The sequence below is a fragment of the Cryptococcus neoformans genome (genome assembly GCF_000091045.1).
Source record: "Cryptococcus neoformans var. neoformans JEC21 chromosome 3 sequence".
Classification (NCBI taxonomy): Eukaryota; Fungi; Basidiomycota; class Tremellomycetes; order Tremellales; family Cryptococcaceae; genus Cryptococcus; species Cryptococcus deneoformans.
Genome location: NC_006685.1, coordinates 711201 through 729914, shown reverse-complemented (window position 1 = coordinate 729914; position 18714 = coordinate 711201). Strand labels below are relative to the sequence as shown.

Below are 18714 nucleotides of genomic sequence, written 5' to 3'. Positions count from 1 at the left end.
AACCTGCCAAAAGCGGAAAATTAAGGAACGCAGAGCGGCGGTAACCGCCAAACCGGAGTCGCCGGGTTCGCCCCGGCTAGTCCGATTACTAACACCTCCGCGCCGCTCGTTGGCTGCTGCTGCTGCTGCACCTTTTAGAACCCCGCCATGGCCTCTTGTTCCGTGACTTAAAAAAACATCCAACCGACGACACGACTGGATAATTTTCTTTTCCGGTTATCGTTTCAAAAGAACACCTTCATTTGCGCGATGTCTACAGAACTCAAGACGCCCCTGCGTGAGTGACACACAAATCCATGCCGCTCTATACCTTTTTTTCGGTTGGCAGGCCACGGAGATTCCAATCAAATACGTGGATTAGGATTGACTGACGCGAGGATACATGGATAGCCCTGCCCTTCATTTACACCTTTGCCTCTGGCGCCATTGCAGGTGAGCAATCGTCGTTTGCGGCTGAGACTATTGTACTGATAAGATGATTACAGGCTGTACTGAGTTGCTTGTTTGTCGTTATTTCAAATCGGTCAATGCAGCAGCCTGACTGATTGAGACTCCCAATAGCTTCTCTATCCTCTGGATGTGGTGAAAACGCGTCAGCAGCTTGATACTGGCAAGCAAGGTGCCAACATGGTACAGGTGTTCAAGAACATCGTCGCACAGGAGGGGTAAGTTCATCAGTCTTCTTACGATGCTCACAACATGGCAATTTCAGTCCCAGGCGCTTGTACAGGGGCATTTTGCCGCCTCTCATGCTCGAAGCCCCCAAGCGAGCAGTCAAATGTATGTTGCCTTCAGTCCGCATTCGATTGCCTATGTGAGCTGATGTTTGGGCAGTTGCTGCTAACGGATCTTGGGGTGCTTTCTTCACCAACAACGGACAGCGAAAAAACACACAAGCGATTGCCATCCTTACCGGTTGTTTTGCCGGTGCTACCGAATCCGTTGTAGTCACTCCTTTTGAGCTCGTCAAAATTAGGATGCAGGACAAGAGCTCCACTTTCAAGGGTCCAATGGATGTTGTCAAACAGGCTCTTGCCAAAAGTGGTCCTCTTGGATTGTATCAGGGTATGGAATCCACCTTCTGGAGACACTGGTGGTGGTGAGTAACTTGCCGTCTTAAATGTTGAAAGGGTTGATAAGAACATATTGCCAGGAATGGTGGTTACTTTGGTGCCATCTTCGCCGTAAGAAATCTACTCCCCAAGGCCACCGTGAGTATCAAAGGCGATTACCTATTTATTAGTATGATGGTGACCTTTCACAGAGCAAAAAGCAGGAGCTGTCCAACAATCTCATTGCAGGTACCGTTGGTGGCTTCATCGGGACGTCCTTGAATACCCCGTGTTGGTTTTTTTTTCTACTTCTGGAACAGTATTTGTCGTTAACAGCCTATCTAGTTGATGTTGTGAAATCCCGAATTCAGCTTCATGGCACAGGAGAATGGTGCGTCATCACTTCCCAATAATGTGTCTAGCTCACCGCGTATATCAGGGCTTATCCTGCGCTCCTCAAAGTCGCCAAGCAGGAAGGCATGGCTGGGCTGTACAAGGGCTTCGCGCCCAAGGTCTTACGACTCGCTCCTGGTGGCGGAGTCTTGTTGTTGGGTGAGTGACTGTTTTCGTGAAGACCCTTGAGACTGACGATGAGTGAACAGTGGTGGAAGCGTTGTCTACAGTGTTCAGGAACTATCTTGGCCCTCCCTATGTTTGATTGGTTTATGTTTCTGTCTTTGCCTATGCAAGAGATCTTCGCCTGATACAAATTAATAACATCGCTGTCGAATGTTGTAGCTTAGTTCCATTGTCGCCGGCGTCATATCAGTTCCTTTTCAGATCGTGGATTAATCGTGTCACATTTACAGCCCCTGGATCACTACTCTGTATCAGACTACAGTCACGGCTATCATGGTGATCTACCAAATGACTAGCAGCTTACTCGAAGTTCATTCTGACAAAATTCACTTAAAAACAACTGTTCTTGATCATTGTTACAATCTTCTACCTTTTCCAACGCAAGCAACATCAAACGCTTATTCGACGCTGCTCCGTTCAGTCTGATGTTCACTGTTGCCCTTGGGCAGAGGCAGGGCCAGTTGGTTTGAATCGCAGCTAATTTGAAGGCATACTGTCGTCAGTCGCAATGCGTTTGGGTGATATACCAAGTTATTGTGGTCATCGTTTCACACTCACGTCACCTAAATAGACTAGAATGGAAATCACCGGTCAATAAGCAAAACCGAGTTAACACTGTGTACAGACTCACGCTGTCTACCCAGTGCAACGCCACCCCCCACACAAGCGGCGCCAGTGACAAAAAGAATAGGATAAAGCTCGACGGGGATATCTAATGACGATTATCAATTCATTCAAATTGTTATTCTCAGACACAGTGGAAATAGCTTACCGCGAAGACCAAATCGGAATACCTAGAATCATCTCCAATCAACAGCGTCCTAATGGTGATCCACTATAGCCACTTACAAGTTTAGGCTTGTCTGTCCTGGGGCCAGATGAATTGAATCTCTTTGCAACACGTCCAAGGCGGCTGGAAGTGAGGAGGGTCTGGGAAGAGTCGACAACGCTGGCCGGACGGTGAAGAGCTGGTCGGAGACCGGTGACAGTGCTTCGGAGGAATGCGGTGGTGTACATAGCGATGCTGCTGGTTAATAGCGTTTAAGGAAAGGTGATTACAATGTTGGTAAACTGGTAAGAAACACGTCGGCTGGCCTTATTGCATCTCATTATATATACCCGCGCCAACAGGAGAGTGGTCAGCAATCGGCTATCATCCGTTGGCTCGTTCCGTTCACTGTCGATGAGAAAGAAACGCGCCGCACATACATCATAGACCACAATTGAGTTATAAAAAGTGGTGGATATTCTACATGACGTCATTAAATCACTACTACGGCCATGCACAGTAAGGTTCATCAAGTGACCTGATGACTCTATATGCGTGAGCTGTGTGGCTTTAATAGAGTTCTTGGCCTTGTCTTTGTATCTTGCCAGGTGAACTGATTGCGCATTTGCGGTCTCCTTTTCACCAGGGAATTTGCCGGCTAACTTACTGACCACTGTTTGTTGAAAGTTGCTGAGGAAGTTAGAAAAACCACCGGAGCATCTTCTCTATCTTCTGGTTCATTCATTCATTCCTCGTTCATTCATTTAGACAGACAGACACACACAGAGCGCCTTGCAATGGATATATCGTTGGAATGCCGAGCCTGCTAGACCTGGAAGCAAGGGGAGGGAGAAATCATCGAACAGACCAATGGAAAGGTGCCGGTGATGCATGAAGGTTATTCATGATCACATAATATCAACAACATCACATGTCAAGCGAACATCTGCCTTTGGGCCACCTTGTATATGTATTGTAATCTACTTGTACGACTACGACCTACTCATCAGGCATCTCCCACTCCGTCATCTTGATGATCCAGCTGTGCCCCTTGAGACATCTCTTGCCACGAACTGGTTCAATCATATCTATCCCTCTTTTACCTAATCCCGACAAAAAAAGTGGCCAGGCTCAGAGCTAAGACCGTGTGGAGGGCTTTTTCGTAAGATTCAGTTGTAATTGATCTGATGGGGTCAACGAGATCACGAAGAGAAGCTTAAGACTCAAATAGACTCGATGATCTACAACGCATCAGAACATCACATCAATGGCCTTAGGCGTAGATGCATCCCAAAATCTGAAAAAGAAGAGCGAAACTATGTCATTCACTTTCTCATCACCTGGGCCTTGGAAGTACCATGCTAGCAAGCCTTGAATAGCACCAACGGAAGAGAATCTGACCAACTGTATGTGTTCTGGGATGTATTATTCGTTATGAGAGAGACAGCTGCTGTTAAATCAGAGCCAAACCACCCAGCCAACGGGAAACAGCCAAGGAATCTATTTCTTTGAAGAGCTGAATCAAGTCTTGCTTGGTCCCTCCGTATTCTGTATATGTCGCCTCTTGAGTCAATATCGATAGGATTGTTGTAATGGACATTTAAATGCACCACGAAAACCCAAAGATCAGGATAGGAATCTGTCAGATCGTCAAAGAAGCAGCCTGGATTATATTATGCCATATCATCCATGCCCAATTCAGACAGTCGTTGACAACTCTCCCCGATAGGTGCACCAAGACTTCGCACGGAAAACTGTCAGAAATCTCGAAGACCATTAAAGATTATATACCATAGTCACCCAATCCATCCCTGTTCCAGACAGTTTGCTGGAAAAGCCTTGAAACATCGCGCAATGGGTAGTATCCAAGGGGATGTCAATCAGCAATAGCTTGTATCAATTTGTTGGTTATGCTTTTAAATTGAAATAATGGATGGCATCAGTAGGACCTCAGTAAACAACAGACGCGGGAGTCGTCCAAATACTTGCGCTCAATCCCCCACCTCCCAACCCTGTTAGGGTTCGGGCTACAATCAAAGCTTTCATGATAGGCTCAATCGCGAAAGCGAATTTCCCAGAGATGATAGTAGGTAACTCTTCACCTTCATATAACGGTGAACGGTGTTAGAAGTTCACGACGTTCGTTGTTGCTTCAAGTTGTTATGGAATTAGTACGTTTCAAATATAAATTTCCTTATTTTTCATTACCTTATTTCCTGTCGCGCCTTATCTTATTTTGATTCCGTTTCCTTATTTTGTATGGGGAAAATTAGTACGTTTCAAATATCAATTTCCTTATTTTTTCGACTTCATTCCGCCTATCTTATTTTTGCGGGGACCACCGCCACCAAATTTGTATGAAAAATAAGGAAATTGATATTTGAAACGTACTATTATAAAAATGTAGCATCATATTTGTTGTTGTTGATCTGTGACGTGTGCGAGGCTTTTAAAAGCATTACGTAATAAAGTAAAAGTTCGTCAGCTTTCAGCAATGTTCTCGAGAGTTCTGGTGGATTCGGCTTCGTCGCATCTTGTGGCGTGACGTAGTACTTTCTCACGACTTCCCCGATCTTCTTCCAGTTTCTGTTACTTACTTGCCTCCTCCCATATACTATATATAAGCCACTCCCGCTATCTTACTATTCCCACTTATCCAGAATTCCATTCAAACCCACTCTATCATATAAAACTACCCACTCGCAACTCCACAGCACATATACACACATCCACTAATTCAACATGACAAAAGCAATCGGTATCGACTTGGGCACCACCTACTCTTGTGTTGCCGTCTGGCAAAACGACCGGGTAGAAATTATTGGTAAGTAAAATACGTACTTTTACTGGCTTCGTCAGTTGTTGACCTTTGCGCCAGCCAACGATCAGGGCAATCGAACAACACCATCATATGTTGCTTTCAATGACTCTGAGCGACTTATCGGTGATGCCGCGAAGAATCAGGTTGCAATGAATCCTTACAACACTGTTTTCGATGCTAAGCGGTTGATCGGCCGTAAGTTTAACGATGCCGAAGTTCAGGCCGACATGAAGCATTGGCCTTTCAAGGTCGTCGAAAAGGGAGGCAAGCCTGTCATCAAGGTGGAGTACAAGGGAGAAGAGAAAACTTTTGTAAGTTGTCACATTTGTTTATTGGTGGAAGTAAATGAAGTTGACCTGCCCTTAATCAGACTCCTGAGGAGATTTCCTCCATGGTTCTCACTAAAATGAAGGAGACTGCTGAGGCTTATCTCGGTGGCACTGTCTCTAAAGCCGTGGTTACCGTCCCCGCCTACTTCAACGACTCTCAGCGTCAGGCTACTAAGGACGCCGGTGCCATTGCCGGTCTTGATGTCCTCCGTATCATCAACGAGCCTACTGCCGCTGCTATCGCTTACGGTCTTGACAAGAAGTCTGAGGGCGAGAAGAATGTTTTGATCTTCGACCTTGGTGGTGGTACTTTCGATGTCTCTCTCTTGACTATTGAGGAGGGTATCTTCGAGGTTAAGGCTACCGCTGGTGACACTCACCTTGGTGGTGAGGACTTTGACAACCGACTTGTCAACCACTTTGTCCAGGAGTTCAAGAGGAAGAACAAGAAGGGTAAGTTGCCTCTTTGATGTTTAATTTGTTGACGAACCAACACTAATCTGTCATATAGACCTTTCTTCTAACGCCCGAGCTCTCCGACGACTCCGAACCGCCTGTGAGCGAGCTAAGCGAACTCTTTCTTCCGCTGCCCAGACCTCTATCGAGATCGACTCTCTCTTCGATGGTATCGACTTCTACACTTCCATCACTCGTGCCCGATTCGAAGAGCTCTGTCAGGACCTCTTCCGATCCACCATGGACCCCGTCGAGAAGGTTCTCCGAGACTCCAAGATTGACAAGTCCTCCGTTAACGAGATTGTCCTTGTCGGTGGTTCCACCCGTATCCCCAAGATCCAGAAGCTTGTTTCCGACATGTTCTCTGGTCGAGAGCCCAACAGGTCCATCAACCCCGACGAGGCCGTTGCCTACGGTGCCGCCGTCCAGGCTGCTATCCTCACTGGTGACACTTCTGAGGCCACTCAGGACTTGCTCTTGCTCGATGTTGCCCCTCTTTCCATGGGTATCGAGACTGCCGGTGGTATCATGACCCCCTTGATCAAGAGGAACACCACTGTCCCCACCAAGAAGTCTGAGGTCTTCTCTACCTACTCTGACAACCAGCCTGGTGTCTTGATCCAGGTCTTTGAGGGTGAGCGAGCCAAGACTAAGGATTGCAACTTGCTCGGCAAGTTTGAATTATCCGGTATTCCTCCGGCCCCCCGAGGTGTCCCTCAAATCGAAGTGTCCTTTGACATTGACGCCAACGGCATCCTGAATGTAAACGCCGCCGACAAATCTACCGGTAAGACCAGCAAGATCACCATCACCAATGACAAGGGTAGACTGTCCAAAGAGGAAATTGAACGGGTAAGTCTCCGAACATGTCAGCATTGTCGCTTGCTTCACTTTGCTAACTCCGCTGAACAGATGCTTGCTGAAGCTGAGAGATTCAAGGCCGAAGATGAGGCCGCTGCAGCTACTGTTCAAGCCAAGAATGGTCTTGAATCTTATGCCTACTCTCTTAAGACAACCTTGTCTGACAACAAGGACAAGTTCGACTCCGCCGATCACGAAACGCTCTCGAAGAAGGTCGAGGAGGTGATTAACGCTCTCGACACTATGCAGTCTGCTTCTAAAGAAGAGTTCGAGAGTTTGCAGAAGGAGCTGGAGGGTATTGCCAACCCAATCATGACCGTGAGTGTTCCGAATTTCTGACTTATCTAAAAAGCTGCAGAAGCTTACATACAAATGGTAGAAATTCTATGGCGCAAGCGGTGGAATGCCAGGCGGTGCCGGTGCCCCTGGAGGATTCCCTGGAGGTGGCGCTGGCGGGGGTGCTGCTCAAGAGGAGGGTCCTTCAGTTGAGGAAGTTGATTAGATTGGCTTGTGAAGGAAGAACAAATATAAAATTGACTGTGGTTGTAACTCTTTAAGAAATTAGTCGCGATTAAGATTAATCATTTGCTTGTACCTCAGGTTGTTCTTTTAGTACTTATTTATTATGCATTTGACAAGATGGACCGAATAAGTTGGAAGTGAAACCACTCAGAGTCGTCCCGTGGACTTCCTACGTAGCTACTCCGGCTGAATCGCTTCTTCCACTTCGCAAGCTACTTCATTTGTCTAATTCTCCTATCAGGGTTCCATTCGGATCTCTCAGAGGCACAAACTTCCTTTATCGTGGGGCTTTCCGTAGTGCGAGAGAAGACCTAACTCTCCATAACGGACAGGGACGACGGAGCGGACGGGATCGGAGCGCCCACTTGTCTTTCAGGTTATGCGGCACTTCCGTCGTCTACGTACTTGTTTAAATTTGTCCTCAGAGGAGGCCCGGGGGTGGGTTTCTTTTCGGGAACAGTCATCGAGATTATCCATTATTTCCGGATGTCGTCCATTTAGAGAGACCTCTGCATAGTTCTATAGGGTAAAAATGTTAGCGAATTTTCGTCGTTGCCCTTGAGAGCATGGTATATGAAAGCCATAAAAAGTTATAAGTAGATACGCTAGAGATGTGGCGCACCGAGCTAATTGTTGTATCGAATAATTGCTGTCCCTGTTGTAAAAAAGTGTTATTTAATCAAATAACACAGCCATCGGGCCCGGGTGATTTTTTTTAATCAGCTCATTGATTTCTTCTCTGATACTACTGTACCATTCGAGGCTTACAGGCTATTACAAGACCGAATATCTTCCATATTTCTGATCCTCCCTGGTGTATTAAACCGGCGAAGGGCCTCATTTCAACATCGAGAACGGTTGGAACACATCAAAATGCCCCGGAAACAAGCCCCTCAGCAGTCATATGCTCCTCCTCTTCCCCATTCCCACAATTTAGTCCAGCTTGGTGCGCCTCAAGGCTCGAACAATTTCCTTTGCAAGGATGCCTTGGGCGAGGAGCGACTTGTCGAAATATCAAAATCACTGAAGAGGATGAAGGGACTGATCGTTATGCGTGGTACCTCGTCATTTCTACGAAAAGCGGGGGCCTGACGCTGACAATATCTCAAAATTTACTTTGAAGGCGACTATGCTGTCATTAGACTTTTTCCAACTGCACCTGAGGAGAGTGTCAGATTGGTTGGGGAGATCGTTTACATTCTGGAAAAAGGCGATGTGAAAGAGTGGAAAAGGGCTGGCGAGTGGTGAGTCATTTTATCTTGATTGCATTGGAAAAACTGACCGATATGCTGTCGTGGCCGGTAGGCCCCCTGGTTTTAGTGCTGATGTATTACCATCGCACCCTACAGAAGAGAAGCAAGCAACGTTGGAAACGGGTGAAGGAGAGGAAGCGGACCAAAGCGACGACGGGAGACAAAGCGAATGACCAACCATGATGACGAGCAGCACGAGTGGTATGTCAGTAAACATCATGCTCGGTCACATACCTCACGTCCTTGACATCCCGCCGTCTGCGTCCTTATTATTGCTCCAATCTTTGCTTGTCAGCTTAGCAGAATCATTGAAAACCCACCCAGTCATCACACTCGCCCCCGAACTATTTCAGTGTCCAATTTTATTTACACGTCGATCCCTAACGAAATTTTCACTATCGAGATCCATCGGAAACCCATCATAGTGATCGAAATGGCCAGCAATGTCATATGGTGGCAATGTGATATGGTGGAATGCTGGCGGGCCTAAATAGTCCACTTGGATGATTTACATTTGTCAACTGCGTAGTCCGTAGAATATTATTTACTACGTACAATTTTACTACTTATCATGCATTGTTTACTACTATATTCACTTATTCTGTATTCTTTACCACTATATTTAACTTATATGTACGAAGATTTTCAAATGTCCACATTTAAATTTTAGCTATTAAAAACAAAAACAAAACAAAAAAACATGCCAAGCAATAATGATACCAATATTTTAACAGCTCCCCGGGCAGAATGAAGCTGTCTTCGCATCCTTGTCCATACTGCTCTTCCCCACTTCAACGACAAACGTACCGTCAGGGATAGTCCACTTCTGGCTTTCAACATCCCAAATAGAAACGTCATATCTCGATAAGTTGAATGTAACTGTTTGGCTAGCTCCAGGATCAAGATTGATCCTGGCAAAGTCTCTCATTACCTTGGGTGGCTCCCCAGAGTCGGCTGGATATGCTAAGTAGAGTTGAGGAACCTCACAGCCGTTGACCCCACCAGTGTTAGTGATATCGATGGTAACAGTCCATTGAGCCTTGTGCAAGCTAACAATGTTATTAGTGGTGTAATTGGGCCATCAAGAGAGAACACTCACTAGTCAAGCAAAAAGCGACCGGCCTTTACTGTCCCATCATCGACCTCTTGGAAGTTGTAAATGTCGTCTCCTGCACCCTCTTCCTTGATCTCCTCCAGTGAAACGTCTCCAAATTCAAAGCTCGTGTAACTCATCCCGAAGCCAAACTCATACCTAGGAGTGATGTCCTTTGCCAAAAAATGTCGATAATCGATGAACAAGCCTTCTGTATAGTTGACCTGAGTTATGGCGGGAATATCAGAAGTGACATAGTCAATATCGGCTGAGTAGTCTTCCCGTTTCTTAGCGATCGTGTAAGGAAGTCTAGCGGAAGGGTTGTATGCCCCGTAAAGAACATCGACGAGAGAGTTGCCTGATTCTTGCCCCGGCAGACCGGCCCAGAGGACAGCAGTGATGTTAGGGTGGTCGATCCAGTCCTCAATGATCATGGGCCCGACAGAATGAACTATGACGATGGTGTTGTTGTTCGCAGAAGCCACAGCTTTTACTAGCTCATCACCATTGTTCCAAGCAGTCAGGTTGTTTCGATCACCCTCGTTATCATCAACGGTTATGTAGCCTTCGCCAGAGTCGCTGTTGATACCAACGATAGCGACCTCAGCTACCGACGCCCAATAGGAAGCATTCGAGAGGTTCCAGTCATCGAGCCACCAATTGAGAATGGTTCCATCTTCCCGTGCTTGGAGGGATATGGAGGAAAGAGGGTCGACAAGATAAGGGAATTCGGCTGTGCCAGAACCCCAGCCCATAGCAAGGGTACCAGACAGCCCGCCGCGGTCGGAAAACCCGTTTGGCCCACGGAGAGAGGGACCAAGATCAGAACCAATAAGTGTCATACTTCGAGGCTTCCTAAGAGGTAGGGCGTGGTCGACATTCTTGAGAAGGACAGTCGACGCGGCTCCCATTTGCCGAATGATTCTGTATACAAGATAAGCCTTCGTTACCTTAATGTTTGCTCTGTTTTTACTCACTTCCAGTGGTCACCCCTTACATCAACGTGAGAATTATTGGATCCAGACAAACGGAAGGAATCGAAGTTGACTTCTGGATAATCTTTATCTTGGTCTACTAGGAAGTACGCCGCCATGATTCGTTCGGCCATGTCGTCGAGCCTTTCTTCGCTCACGCTCCCGTTTTTGACTGACTCTGTCAAATTGGAACCCCAGTAGCTAGTCAGACTTCCGAGAACGATGTCTCCAGGCATGGACATATCCAGACCGTTGTTGGCAGAGACAACTCCAGAATGCTGAGCACCCCAGTCGGACAAGACGTAGCCTTGGAAACCAAAGTCAGTCTTCAGTACCCCATTGAGCGTTTTGGGGTTTTCGCACGCCCATGAACCATTGATGAGGTTGTAAGAACACATTACAGAAGCCACATCCGCTTGTACTGCACGTAAGAAGGGATGGGTGTATATCTCCCGAAGAGTACGGTCGTCGATATTAGAGGATTCTGTGGTCCGATTGCGTTCCTGCTCATTTCCAACGTAGTGCTTGACACTAGTAACATTAGCTGTCAGATAGGAAGCTGCAGAAGAAAAAGGCTCACCAGGCTTGTACACCAGCATCTTGTATACCTCGAACAGTCATTTCAGTTGCCCAGCCACTTAGGTAGGGATCGCCACCAAAGCCTTCCCAGTTTCTGCCGCCAGCAGCCACACGTCCCATATTTGTCATTGGACCTAAAGCAACATGCACACCTTTGCCTTTGAATTCTTGGCCCAAAGCATAGCCCCGAGCGTAGATAAGATCCTTGTCAAACCTATGTTGTGAAGGTGAGATACATAGGCAAAAAAAAGTTGAAACGGTGTCTCACGTTGCGGCAGCATTAATTCCAGCTGGAAAAGCAGAAACAAAATCCGCCAACCTAACACCTAATGGCGAATCCTGAAGACATAAACCCGAAAAATTTCTGCTTGGTATGGCCCCGATGTTGCCTACACAACGACCGTTTTCCCATCCCACGCCGGTTGTGAGCTGTACTTTCTCCTCTAATGTCCAATCGTCAAGATACTTTTTGGCCTTTCGATAAGCCTTTTCCCACTTGTGAGAGGGATTAACGTAGGTGGCATTAATAGGGGCCGCTATCTGAGGAGAAATATATGTGATGGGGGATTGTGAACTTGATTCATGATGTCGAGAGGTATTGTGAGGAAGGAATGAAGTCGAGCTACTACTGTTTGCTTCAGTAGCACTTATAGTATGATTGTCAGCATCGGATGTAACCGGCGAGGCGTAGGTAAGAAGCGGAAAACCGGTGCTGAGCCATAGGAGGGTGACAGGCAGGGCCAGCATTGTTGTAGCAAGGCAGTGACGAAGCTGTCAGGCCACACCGATTGAGAAAGCTTGATTGAAAAAAAGGGAGAAGAGTAGGAGCCGTAGAAGAAGATCCGTAAGAGACGAAGAAGAGAAGGGGAGACCTATTCAAGACGTTTGTTTATATAGGGATTTCCATGGAAAGGCAAATGAGAAGCTGATGATTGATTGAGACCCATGTGCGCCATGGTCTGCTAGGTTGTGATGAACGGAAATAATGTATCCCACCACAGAGAATTCAGTTTAAGACGTTTATCCGCTGGTTGTAGGTGGATGTGATGATGCCACTGCTGTAGCCGCCGGTCCCCATCGGATAAGATCAGATGACTGGAATAATTACGAATTAATTAGCTTATCTGCAGTTATTCCCAGATGTGGATGCCGCATATCCGTTAGCCGTTTGCGATCAGCAGAACAACCACCACGCTAACAACGAGGCACATACATCACATACATCCCATTTGAACTATCTGGCATGTCAAACGTTCGGAAAATCCACGGTTTTTCTTTTCTAAAAAGTGCCTGATCGGAAAAAATTCGGCAATCGGCATTTAACGCACCCATGGTTTGCTTTTTATGTTGTACGTATGGTACATACGTAAAACGTCATTATCATGGGTTATCATTGTCGGGAGGAGGAGGGGGGGCTCTTCAAAGTAAAGGCATCATCATGGTTATTCGCTGGCTTGTACAAAGTTCATTGCGAGAGCTTGATGGTCTTGAAATGGCATTCATTTCCAGCGGGTGCAATGCAGAGCATTTCCAATAGAAATGGTTTCTTTTCTCGAAAATTTCTGACTCTCAACAACCAATGCAAACTTCTGTCCTGTGCACTTATTTCCAAATCTTGTTATTAGTGCAAAAAGCCCCTTGAAAGGCCTAAAAGTCCATCATTCAGGAACGGGCTCTGTTTCAGCCAAAACCTCATTTTGCCGTTTTCTCGAGCGGAGAATATCGTGGACAAATTTTTAGCTAGTGCATCGACCGTTGTAGCGTCAAGGGTGGATTAGTCCCAACCACGAGGACTCCCCTCGCTATCGGGATTACGACCCGTAGCACTACACCGTACGTAACAGTCATGCTGTTGTTCTCATCATCAATAGCCACTACTATCTCACGCCAGAGCCTCTTTCCACCTGGTCCAGTCAAATCTCCCTTTTATTTTACTTGATTCTGGTGCTGGGTTCAATTTGGTAAGATGTCTCATTGTGGGACGACCGTGAGGGCAATTCTGCCGAGAAGGGTCAGTGGGCACTGGAATTTTCTAAAAAAGCAAGTCATATTCACCCATGGCTGATCGATGGTACCCATATTGCGTAGTAGCTACTCTCGCGTCAATGATGTATCCTAATCCTAATCTTGTACCTTTATCAGAAGCTCACCTGAGACATTTGGCCCTTTGTCAAAGTTTTTCCGATCATGACGCTTTTCCTGCAAGCCCTACTGGCAAACATTGCCCTGGCTTTCATGCAACGGACCATCTGTCCTGATGGTCGGGAGTCATCAGACAACAGGTGAAGTAGCTGTTCTAAATCTGTCATGTCTTCGTTGAGCAATGAACTTGTTAGGACGCAAGGATCGCGTACCTTTAAAATCAAATACGGTTTCTTTGCTTACTGGCATTGCCAAAAGACTTATTCTCTCACCCTTCCCCGCAGGCTTGCTCTCATCAACATGGACATCAAACCCGTTGGCATTGAGGATGTCAATATTTTCCATAGCAACAATTTCATCGCCAGCCGTGAGATGAAGCGCCCGAGGTCTTCCATCCATTATCAGTTGAAAAGCTCAATAATAGAGGTTCTGGACATACTTGATAAGAGCCTGAGCTTTGATTTTCGTTGTTTGCTGTAAGGTTTCAAAGTTGTACTTTTCGTCTGAAGCATGTTGGTCGATGATAAAAAGATCATCTGTTCCGTTATCTGTCGATTGTAACCTTGCTATGATGAATCCCTTATTAAACTGCCCCTTGACTTCCATCTTCTCAAAGTCAGCTTTCGAGATTACCCTTGAAAGGGTTTCCTCTGCGAGTTCCGAGTCTTTGTTTTTGATACCGGCTGCTTCCTCTAAATCGCCTTGTTTTACAAGCTGTGATACACGCTTGCTCTGCGCTCCTGCTTGGCGATTTCCTGCATTTGCAAATCTCTTGCGCAAGCGGGACAAGTCGAAACGCATAATGACTTCACCTTGTGGAGCCGTAGAGATAATCTCATCCCGGTAAGCTTTATCAGGTTTAAGACGTTGAGAGACTCTCGGCTTGACGATAGGTGAAGAGGACGAAGAGGCAGATGTCCGCTGCGGATCACACGAGGTAGAAAAGTCAATCTTCCGATTTTCAGGTGGAGGATCAGTCCTAATAGACAAGTCACGGCCACTCCCAGAAAGGATATGTTGAGGAGAAGCCGATGTTTGCTCAGACAGTTGTTGGTCCACTCCGCACCACACCGCAGAAGCGGAATGACGTGTGGAAAGGAGTAAATTCTCATCAGTGGAACTTTCTATTTCGAGGATCGGTCTGTTCGCATGCGTTGAATGTTTTATAGTATGATCCTGAACGCCGGACGCCGTTTCTATCGTCTGATCCTCGATCTCGATAGCCTCTACGGCTGCCTCACCTTCAGATATCTTCGGGGTTTCATGGTTCGGGCTGACTATTTCCGTGTTCCTTCCCTCATCTTGATTCGCATCTTCGGGCATATCTTCCATCACTTCCTGTTCTTCAACCACAGAAATCTGCGTTTCGTCGTCACTTTCGTGTTTCGCAGTAGCCTTTTGACTAGTGCTGCCTTGTGAATTTTCCCTTAGCTTCGACATTCGGTCTTTGCTAACTGCCTCACAGTTATTGAGCGCTTGGATGGCGGAGACTGTTTGGGCAGGATTCAAGGAAGGTTTGGATGTGCTCAGGGACCGCTGCCGAAGTGACGCTTGAGAGCTTGGGGAAGAGAGCCGGGCTTCGTTCAGTTCACAAAGGGAAGAAGTCAATGTTGCGGCGGAAGTTATGGATCCTTTCATTTGCTCCTCGTGTGGAGATGAAGGGATGCTGCCGGTAGTTTGGGAGCACCTACGTGAAAGGGGTCTCCGAGCTATTACATTATCGAATGCCTCCGTGTCACTTGCTACTTGGCGTTCACCCCCTTGCTCCTCCAAACTTGCGTCTTCTTGTTGTGTTTGATTAATTGCTTGACTGCGCTGACTTTGTTTCAGCGATGGATGTGAATGATCACGTCGGATGCTTTTTATCGTGCGACTGGCTCCTTCCACAGTGAATGTATTACGTGACGGTGCAAAGAATGACTCCAAAGCTGTCTGTCTCGGCCGATTCATTAGCAGGGTGCACATCCACCGGACGAAACATTAATACCTTGAGGGAATCTATGAGACAGTCTTCGCTGTGCACGAAAATTGTTCGTTTGTCAGGGCTAACATTGATATCCACACTCTCTGAGAGCATATGTCAGGGTTGATGTTGCAATTTTACGGCGCAGCTCACCAGTAGGAATCTTAAAGTCAAGGATAGCGAGAGGTAGTTGGTTTGTGTTGAAGCTTTTGTAGACTTCGTTGATCGCTCTAGCCACTTTTGTGAGATTGCATGGGCGCCCATTGATGTAGAAAAATTGCCTTGAGGATGTTGAAAATCCACAGCCCCATTGTGCTGATGAAATCAGCCCCTTGACCTCCACAGTCTGCTTCCTAAATTAATGAACTAATATCAGTGAAATACCTCACCAAACAGAGGCGAATACTGACCTTTCCGTGATTCCTTCGCGACGAGCCATGACTCGGTCAATCTCCACTTCCAAACGGAGATTGATATCCTCAACGTTATCTAACGCTGAAGGCCCCCATACAGCGCCTACAGAAGAACGCAGCTGACCTCTTCCATCCGTCATCAAGTGAATGCTCCGTTTGCTAGATGGGGCGTCAGGGTTATATAAGAGACATTGAATAACCTAGCTCACGAAGCTCGTCCTCCCCCTGCAGTAAGTTCAACCTTCAAACGGACTCCGTTTCGTGCGTCCTGAACCGAGGCACTTGCCGGTACGAGGGCATATGCGGTCAGTAGGACGAGCGCTTTCGACACTTCTTTCTTCGCATTCCGTTCAAACTCCTTTCGCCTTACAGGAAGAGGATTAAAGAGACCTGATAGTGTAACGGTTGTCCCACGCTTTTTTACATGCCTCCTGGTCAGCCTTGACAACACTCCGGCATCGGACATACCGGTCGGGCAACCCTTCCTGAAGTCTCAATCGTTCGACCATCTTTCCCGAGTTTGATTACTGCCCCCATTGGGGCCGTCTCCTTGGTAGCCGTCACTACTGTAATTGAGTCGCATAGGGCAGCCAGGGCGGAAAGTGCTTCGCCTCTGAAGCCAAAGGTAGTTACTTTGTGTAGATCTTCTAGAGACGGCAATTTTGACGTGTGATGTCGCAGGGCTGCAGTCCAATAAGCATAAATATAGGCGGCGGTGACAGTCGACATACCAATAGATTCCCAATCAGCCTCCGCTATGCCCGAGCCATTGTCGACAACCTCTATGCTATCTAGACCGTTGTCTTTGATTCGTACATCTATGAGAGGAATCAGTAACGCTCAGTGCCATTCTTTAAAGTATCTCACCAATGGCCGTTGCCCCAGCATCCAAGCTGTTCTCCAAGAGCTCCTTGATGGCACTTTGTAGATCTAAGACAACCTGTCCGGAATGGATGCGATGAATTAAAGAGGTGTCGATAGCTACAAACGCGTGTATGAGCGCGAGGGAAGTAACTACAAGCTGGCTATGCTTACCTTTGATTCCCCCGATCATTCTACTTGGTCAGCTATGTTTTATAGCTATGTCTATAAGCTGCCACACTATAGGGGATGTCTGAAGGTGTGCTGTACGGCAAGACGGATAATGGAGGAAAAGTACATACAATCAGATCCACCACTGCACGATGATCATCCGCCAATGTCTGAAAAGATATCGCGCGACGCGTACGAAGCACAATTTAATTAATAATTTATTACAACCAAGTCCACTCTCCCTCAACGGACATTGGATGATCTCCGTCAAACCGGAGGCCCAGAAGAAGGCCGAGGGGCTTGTGGCGAGCTTTTAGGAGAAGACCGAGGTTTGCCACCTGCTGTCTCTTGGATATTTTTAATTTTGCAACAACCAGAACATAATAAGTAATCTCCCGGAAGTAATAAAAGGTGCAGGTCATAGTGGAGTGGTCCACCATCCGGTGTGCTTCGTCGACAACTTCTGAGTGACAGCAGGGCAGCATTAGCATAGGCGAACAGTATTATTGGCATCGACATCAGCAAATATCATCGGCATCGATCAGCATCAGCAATAACATCGTCGGCATCCGTGTTAGCAAAATTATTATCAGTGTCACCATCATTATCGGCCCTATTGTATTCGCCTTGTTATATGTACCACGACATGGACCATCATGAAATCCGTCAGCAGTGCGAGAGTATGCAGGAGGACGAGTTAACTGTACTGGAGGTATGTCATTTCTTCAATCTTATTTAGCAGTGCTGATGAAATAGTGTCGGATGGAACTGTAATCACAGTCTATATATCCTGGTCAGATCAAAATACATCCCAATCCGAACAACAGGCCAGGGCGTATTTTGACCCTTACATTGCCTGTCAAATTATCTTCACCGACTAAGGTCTCCATTTCAACAGCAAGTAACAATGGGGAATCGTCAATACCGTCCTTGACTTTATCTCATCTCCCAGCATTATCTCTCTGTGTCGCCCTTCCGGAAACTTACCCCTTGCTTGTGCCCCCGGCTCCAATATCACTCCGCGCCCCTCTTTTCAAAGGACATGATGACAAATTAGGAAGCTGGTTATTTCAAAACGACTTGAGGGAAATTGAAAGCAGGCTTCGACGCATGTGGGACGACGACAAAGAGGCTTGGGATCAAGGACAAGGTGTATTATGGAGGTGGTGGGACTGGGTTGTTAATGGAGACTTCCTTCGAGAAACTCAGAGGCTCATACACGATTCTCTTACGTGAATAGCATCTTTTTGTCTTTGTTCCCGCTCGGAGCTGACTTTGTAATCAGATTGACAGTCCCTCCTCCACTCTCGCCCGCGACATTCTTCACGGCTTTAAAGTCGTACGATTCATATCAGATTCAAAATGAATTTGAACAAACGGCATTTCCTTGTTCGATTTGCTGGGAGAATCGTAAAGGGGGTCGTTGTGTGGAAATGCCAGGATGTGGTTGTGTATTGTGAGCCCTCTAACTGGTCAAACGCACACGCCGCTAAAAGTATTCACAGTTGCACCGAGTGCCTCGGTGAATGTTGGACGTTAGCTATATCTGAAGGTACCCTCGAAGCAGTTGCCTGCCCCAGTGTAGCGTGTGTCAAGCAAAGGGCGACGAACGAAAAAGCAAGCCGGTTGGACCAAGGCGTGACAGCCCCGCTTGTCGAAAAAGTAGTTGGTAAGGAATTGCGGGAGAGATGGGAAGTTTTCAAGGACAGACGGATAGTCGAGATCGATCCTTCATTCTGCATTTGCCCTCAGCCAAAGTGCCAAGCGGCTGTTCCTCCCCCCACACCGTCCGGGACATGTGGTAACTCATCAGCGCCCAAGGCTATTCGCCTTGCCGACCTCACTAAACCCTCTTCCGGGTCTCTACACGTCCCTG

General features: G+C 46.9%; 7 protein-coding genes across 7 annotated transcripts in view; 4 read left to right on the top strand and 3 right to left on the bottom strand.

The window, feature by feature from the left end:
• Positions 1 to 142: 142 nt before the first annotated feature.
• On the top strand, positions 143 to 1753 carry CNC02540 (organic acid transporter, putative). Its single transcript, XM_569547.2, has 11 exons — positions 143 to 277; positions 391 to 432; positions 486 to 502; positions 562 to 665; positions 713 to 780; positions 835 to 1099; positions 1154 to 1211; positions 1265 to 1343; positions 1398 to 1443; positions 1492 to 1604; positions 1655 to 1753. The coding sequence occupies exons 1-11, from the start codon at positions 250 to 252 to the stop codon at positions 1708 to 1710; spliced, it is 876 nt and encodes a 291-aa protein (XP_569547.1). The 5' UTR covers positions 143 to 249; the 3' UTR covers positions 1711 to 1753.
• Positions 1754 to 1831: 78 nt separating this feature from the next.
• On the bottom strand, positions 1832 to 2696 carry CNC02530 (expressed protein). The gene is made up of 6 exons (XM_024656732.1): positions 2481 to 2696; positions 2404 to 2425; positions 2263 to 2343; positions 2190 to 2203; positions 1936 to 2108; positions 1832 to 1872 (listed from the first exon to the last, which is right to left on the bottom strand). Exons 1-5 carry the CDS (start codon positions 2646 to 2648, stop codon positions 2061 to 2063), a joined length of 333 nt encoding a protein of 110 aa, XP_024512398.1. The 5' UTR covers positions 2649 to 2696; the 3' UTR covers positions 1832 to 1872; positions 1936 to 2060.
• Positions 2697 to 4968: 2272 nt separating this feature from the next.
• On the top strand, positions 4969 to 7543 carry CNC02520 (chaperone, putative). The gene is made up of 6 exons (XM_569545.2): positions 4969 to 5224; positions 5279 to 5532; positions 5592 to 6003; positions 6062 to 6858; positions 6919 to 7185; positions 7247 to 7543. The coding sequence occupies exons 1-6, from the start codon at positions 5143 to 5145 to the stop codon at positions 7367 to 7369; spliced, it is 1935 nt and encodes a 644-aa protein (XP_569545.1). The 5' UTR covers positions 4969 to 5142; the 3' UTR covers positions 7370 to 7543.
• Positions 7544 to 8053: 510 nt separating this feature from the next.
• Positions 8054 to 9218, top strand: CNC02515 (hypothetical protein). The gene is made up of 4 exons (XM_024658939.1): positions 8054 to 8446; positions 8513 to 8633; positions 8695 to 8843; positions 8938 to 9218. Exons 1-3 carry the CDS (start codon positions 8263 to 8265, stop codon positions 8813 to 8815), a joined length of 426 nt encoding a protein of 141 aa, XP_024514277.1. The 5' UTR covers positions 8054 to 8262; the 3' UTR covers positions 8816 to 8843; positions 8938 to 9218.
• On the bottom strand, positions 9205 to 12313 carry CNC02510 (beta-glucosidase, putative). Its single transcript, XM_569544.2, has 5 exons — positions 11557 to 12313; positions 11290 to 11502; positions 10713 to 11240; positions 9742 to 10659; positions 9205 to 9691 (listed from the first exon to the last, which is right to left on the bottom strand). The coding sequence occupies exons 1-5, from the start codon at positions 12033 to 12035 to the stop codon at positions 9370 to 9372; spliced, it is 2460 nt and encodes an 819-aa protein (XP_569544.1). The 5' UTR covers positions 12036 to 12313; the 3' UTR covers positions 9205 to 9369.
• Positions 12314 to 13011: 698 nt separating this feature from the next.
• On the bottom strand, positions 13012 to 17023 carry CNC02500 (ATPase, putative). Its single transcript, XM_024656731.1, has 14 exons — positions 16970 to 17023; positions 16842 to 16886; positions 16674 to 16787; positions 16538 to 16624; positions 16275 to 16489; positions 16016 to 16221; positions 15804 to 15965; positions 15547 to 15746; positions 15418 to 15497; positions 13870 to 15362; positions 13643 to 13818; positions 13439 to 13590; positions 13344 to 13379; positions 13012 to 13287 (listed from the first exon to the last, which is right to left on the bottom strand). Exons 2-14 carry the CDS (start codon positions 16858 to 16860, stop codon positions 13171 to 13173), a joined length of 3057 nt encoding a protein of 1018 aa, XP_024512397.1. The 5' UTR covers positions 16861 to 16886; positions 16970 to 17023; the 3' UTR covers positions 13012 to 13170.
• Positions 17024 to 17194: 171 nt separating this feature from the next.
• CNC02490 (regulation of translational termination-related protein, putative) overlaps positions 17195 to 18714 on the top strand; it is a 2698-nt gene continuing 1178 nt past the window's right edge. Inside the window, exons 1-4 of the mRNA XM_569938.2 lie at positions 17195 to 17550; positions 17619 to 18070; positions 18124 to 18294; positions 18344 to 18714. The exon at positions 18344 to 18714 is cut by the window's right edge and continues 340 nt beyond it. Of these exons, the coding sequence (XP_569938.1) occupies positions 17473 to 17550; positions 17619 to 18070; positions 18124 to 18294; positions 18344 to 18714 (1072 nt within the window). The 5' untranslated portion in view covers positions 17195 to 17472. The remainder of the gene's footprint in view (positions 17551 to 17618; positions 18071 to 18123; positions 18295 to 18343) is intronic.

Coding starts and splice junctions, on each gene's coding strand:
- CNC02520 (XM_569545.2), top strand. CDS start 5,143: ATGACAAAAGCAATCGGTATCGACTTGGGCACCACCTACTCTTGTGTT. Junction 5,225..5,278: donor CGACCGGGTAGAAATTATTG/GTAAGTAAAATA, acceptor CCTTTGCGCCAG/CCAACGATCAGGGCAATCGA. Junction 6,859..6,918: donor CCAAAGAGGAAATTGAACGG/GTAAGTCTCCGA, acceptor TCCGCTGAACAG/ATGCTTGCTGAAGCTGAGAG.
- CNC02500 (XM_024656731.1), bottom strand. Junction 13,380..13,438: donor CAAAGGGCCAAATGTCTCAG/GTGAGCTTCTGA, acceptor ACGCGAGAGTAG/CTACTACGCAATATGGGTAC. Junction 13,288..13,343: donor GTACCATCGATCAGCCATGG/GTGAATATGACT, acceptor CCTTCTCGGCAG/AATTGCCCTCACGGTCGTCC.
- CNC02540 (XM_569547.2), top strand. CDS start 250: ATGTCTACAGAACTCAAGACGCCCCTGC. Junction 781..834: donor CCCCAAGCGAGCAGTCAAAT/GTATGTTGCCTT, acceptor ATGTTTGGGCAG/TTGCTGCTAACGGATCTTGG. Junction 1,100..1,153: donor TTCTGGAGACACTGGTGGTG/GTGAGTAACTTG, acceptor ACATATTGCCAG/GAATGGTGGTTACTTTGGTG.
- CNC02515 (XM_024658939.1), top strand. CDS start 8,263: ATGCCCCGGAAACAAGCCCCTCAGCAGTCATATGCTCCTCCTCTTCCC. Junction 8,447..8,512: donor GGGACTGATCGTTATGCGTG/GTACCTCGTCAT, acceptor TTTACTTTGAAG/GCGACTATGCTGTCATTAGA. Junction 8,634..8,694: donor TGGAAAAGGGCTGGCGAGTG/GTGAGTCATTTT, acceptor CGTGGCCGGTAG/GCCCCCTGGTTTTAGTGCTG.
- CNC02530 (XM_024656732.1), bottom strand. CDS start 2,648: ATGTACACCACCGCATTCCTCCGAAGCACTGTCACCGGTCTCCGACCA. Junction 2,426..2,480: donor GGACAGACAAGCCTAAACTT/GTAAGTGGCTAT, acceptor AGATGATTCTAG/GTATTCCGATTTGGTCTTCG. Junction 2,344..2,403: donor ATTCCGATTTGGTCTTCGCG/GTAAGCTATTTC, acceptor AATCGTCATTAG/ATATCCCCGTCGAGCTTTAT.
- CNC02510 (XM_569544.2), bottom strand. CDS start 12,035: ATGCTGGCCCTGCCTGTCACCCTCCTATGGCTCAGCACCGGTTTTCCG. Junction 11,503..11,556: donor GGAATTAATGCTGCCGCAAC/GTGAGACACCGT, acceptor TTCACAACATAG/GTTTGACAAGGATCTTATCT. Junction 10,660..10,712: donor GTAAGGGGTGACCACTGGAA/GTGAGTAAAAAC, acceptor TCTTGTATACAG/AATCATTCGGCAAATGGGAG.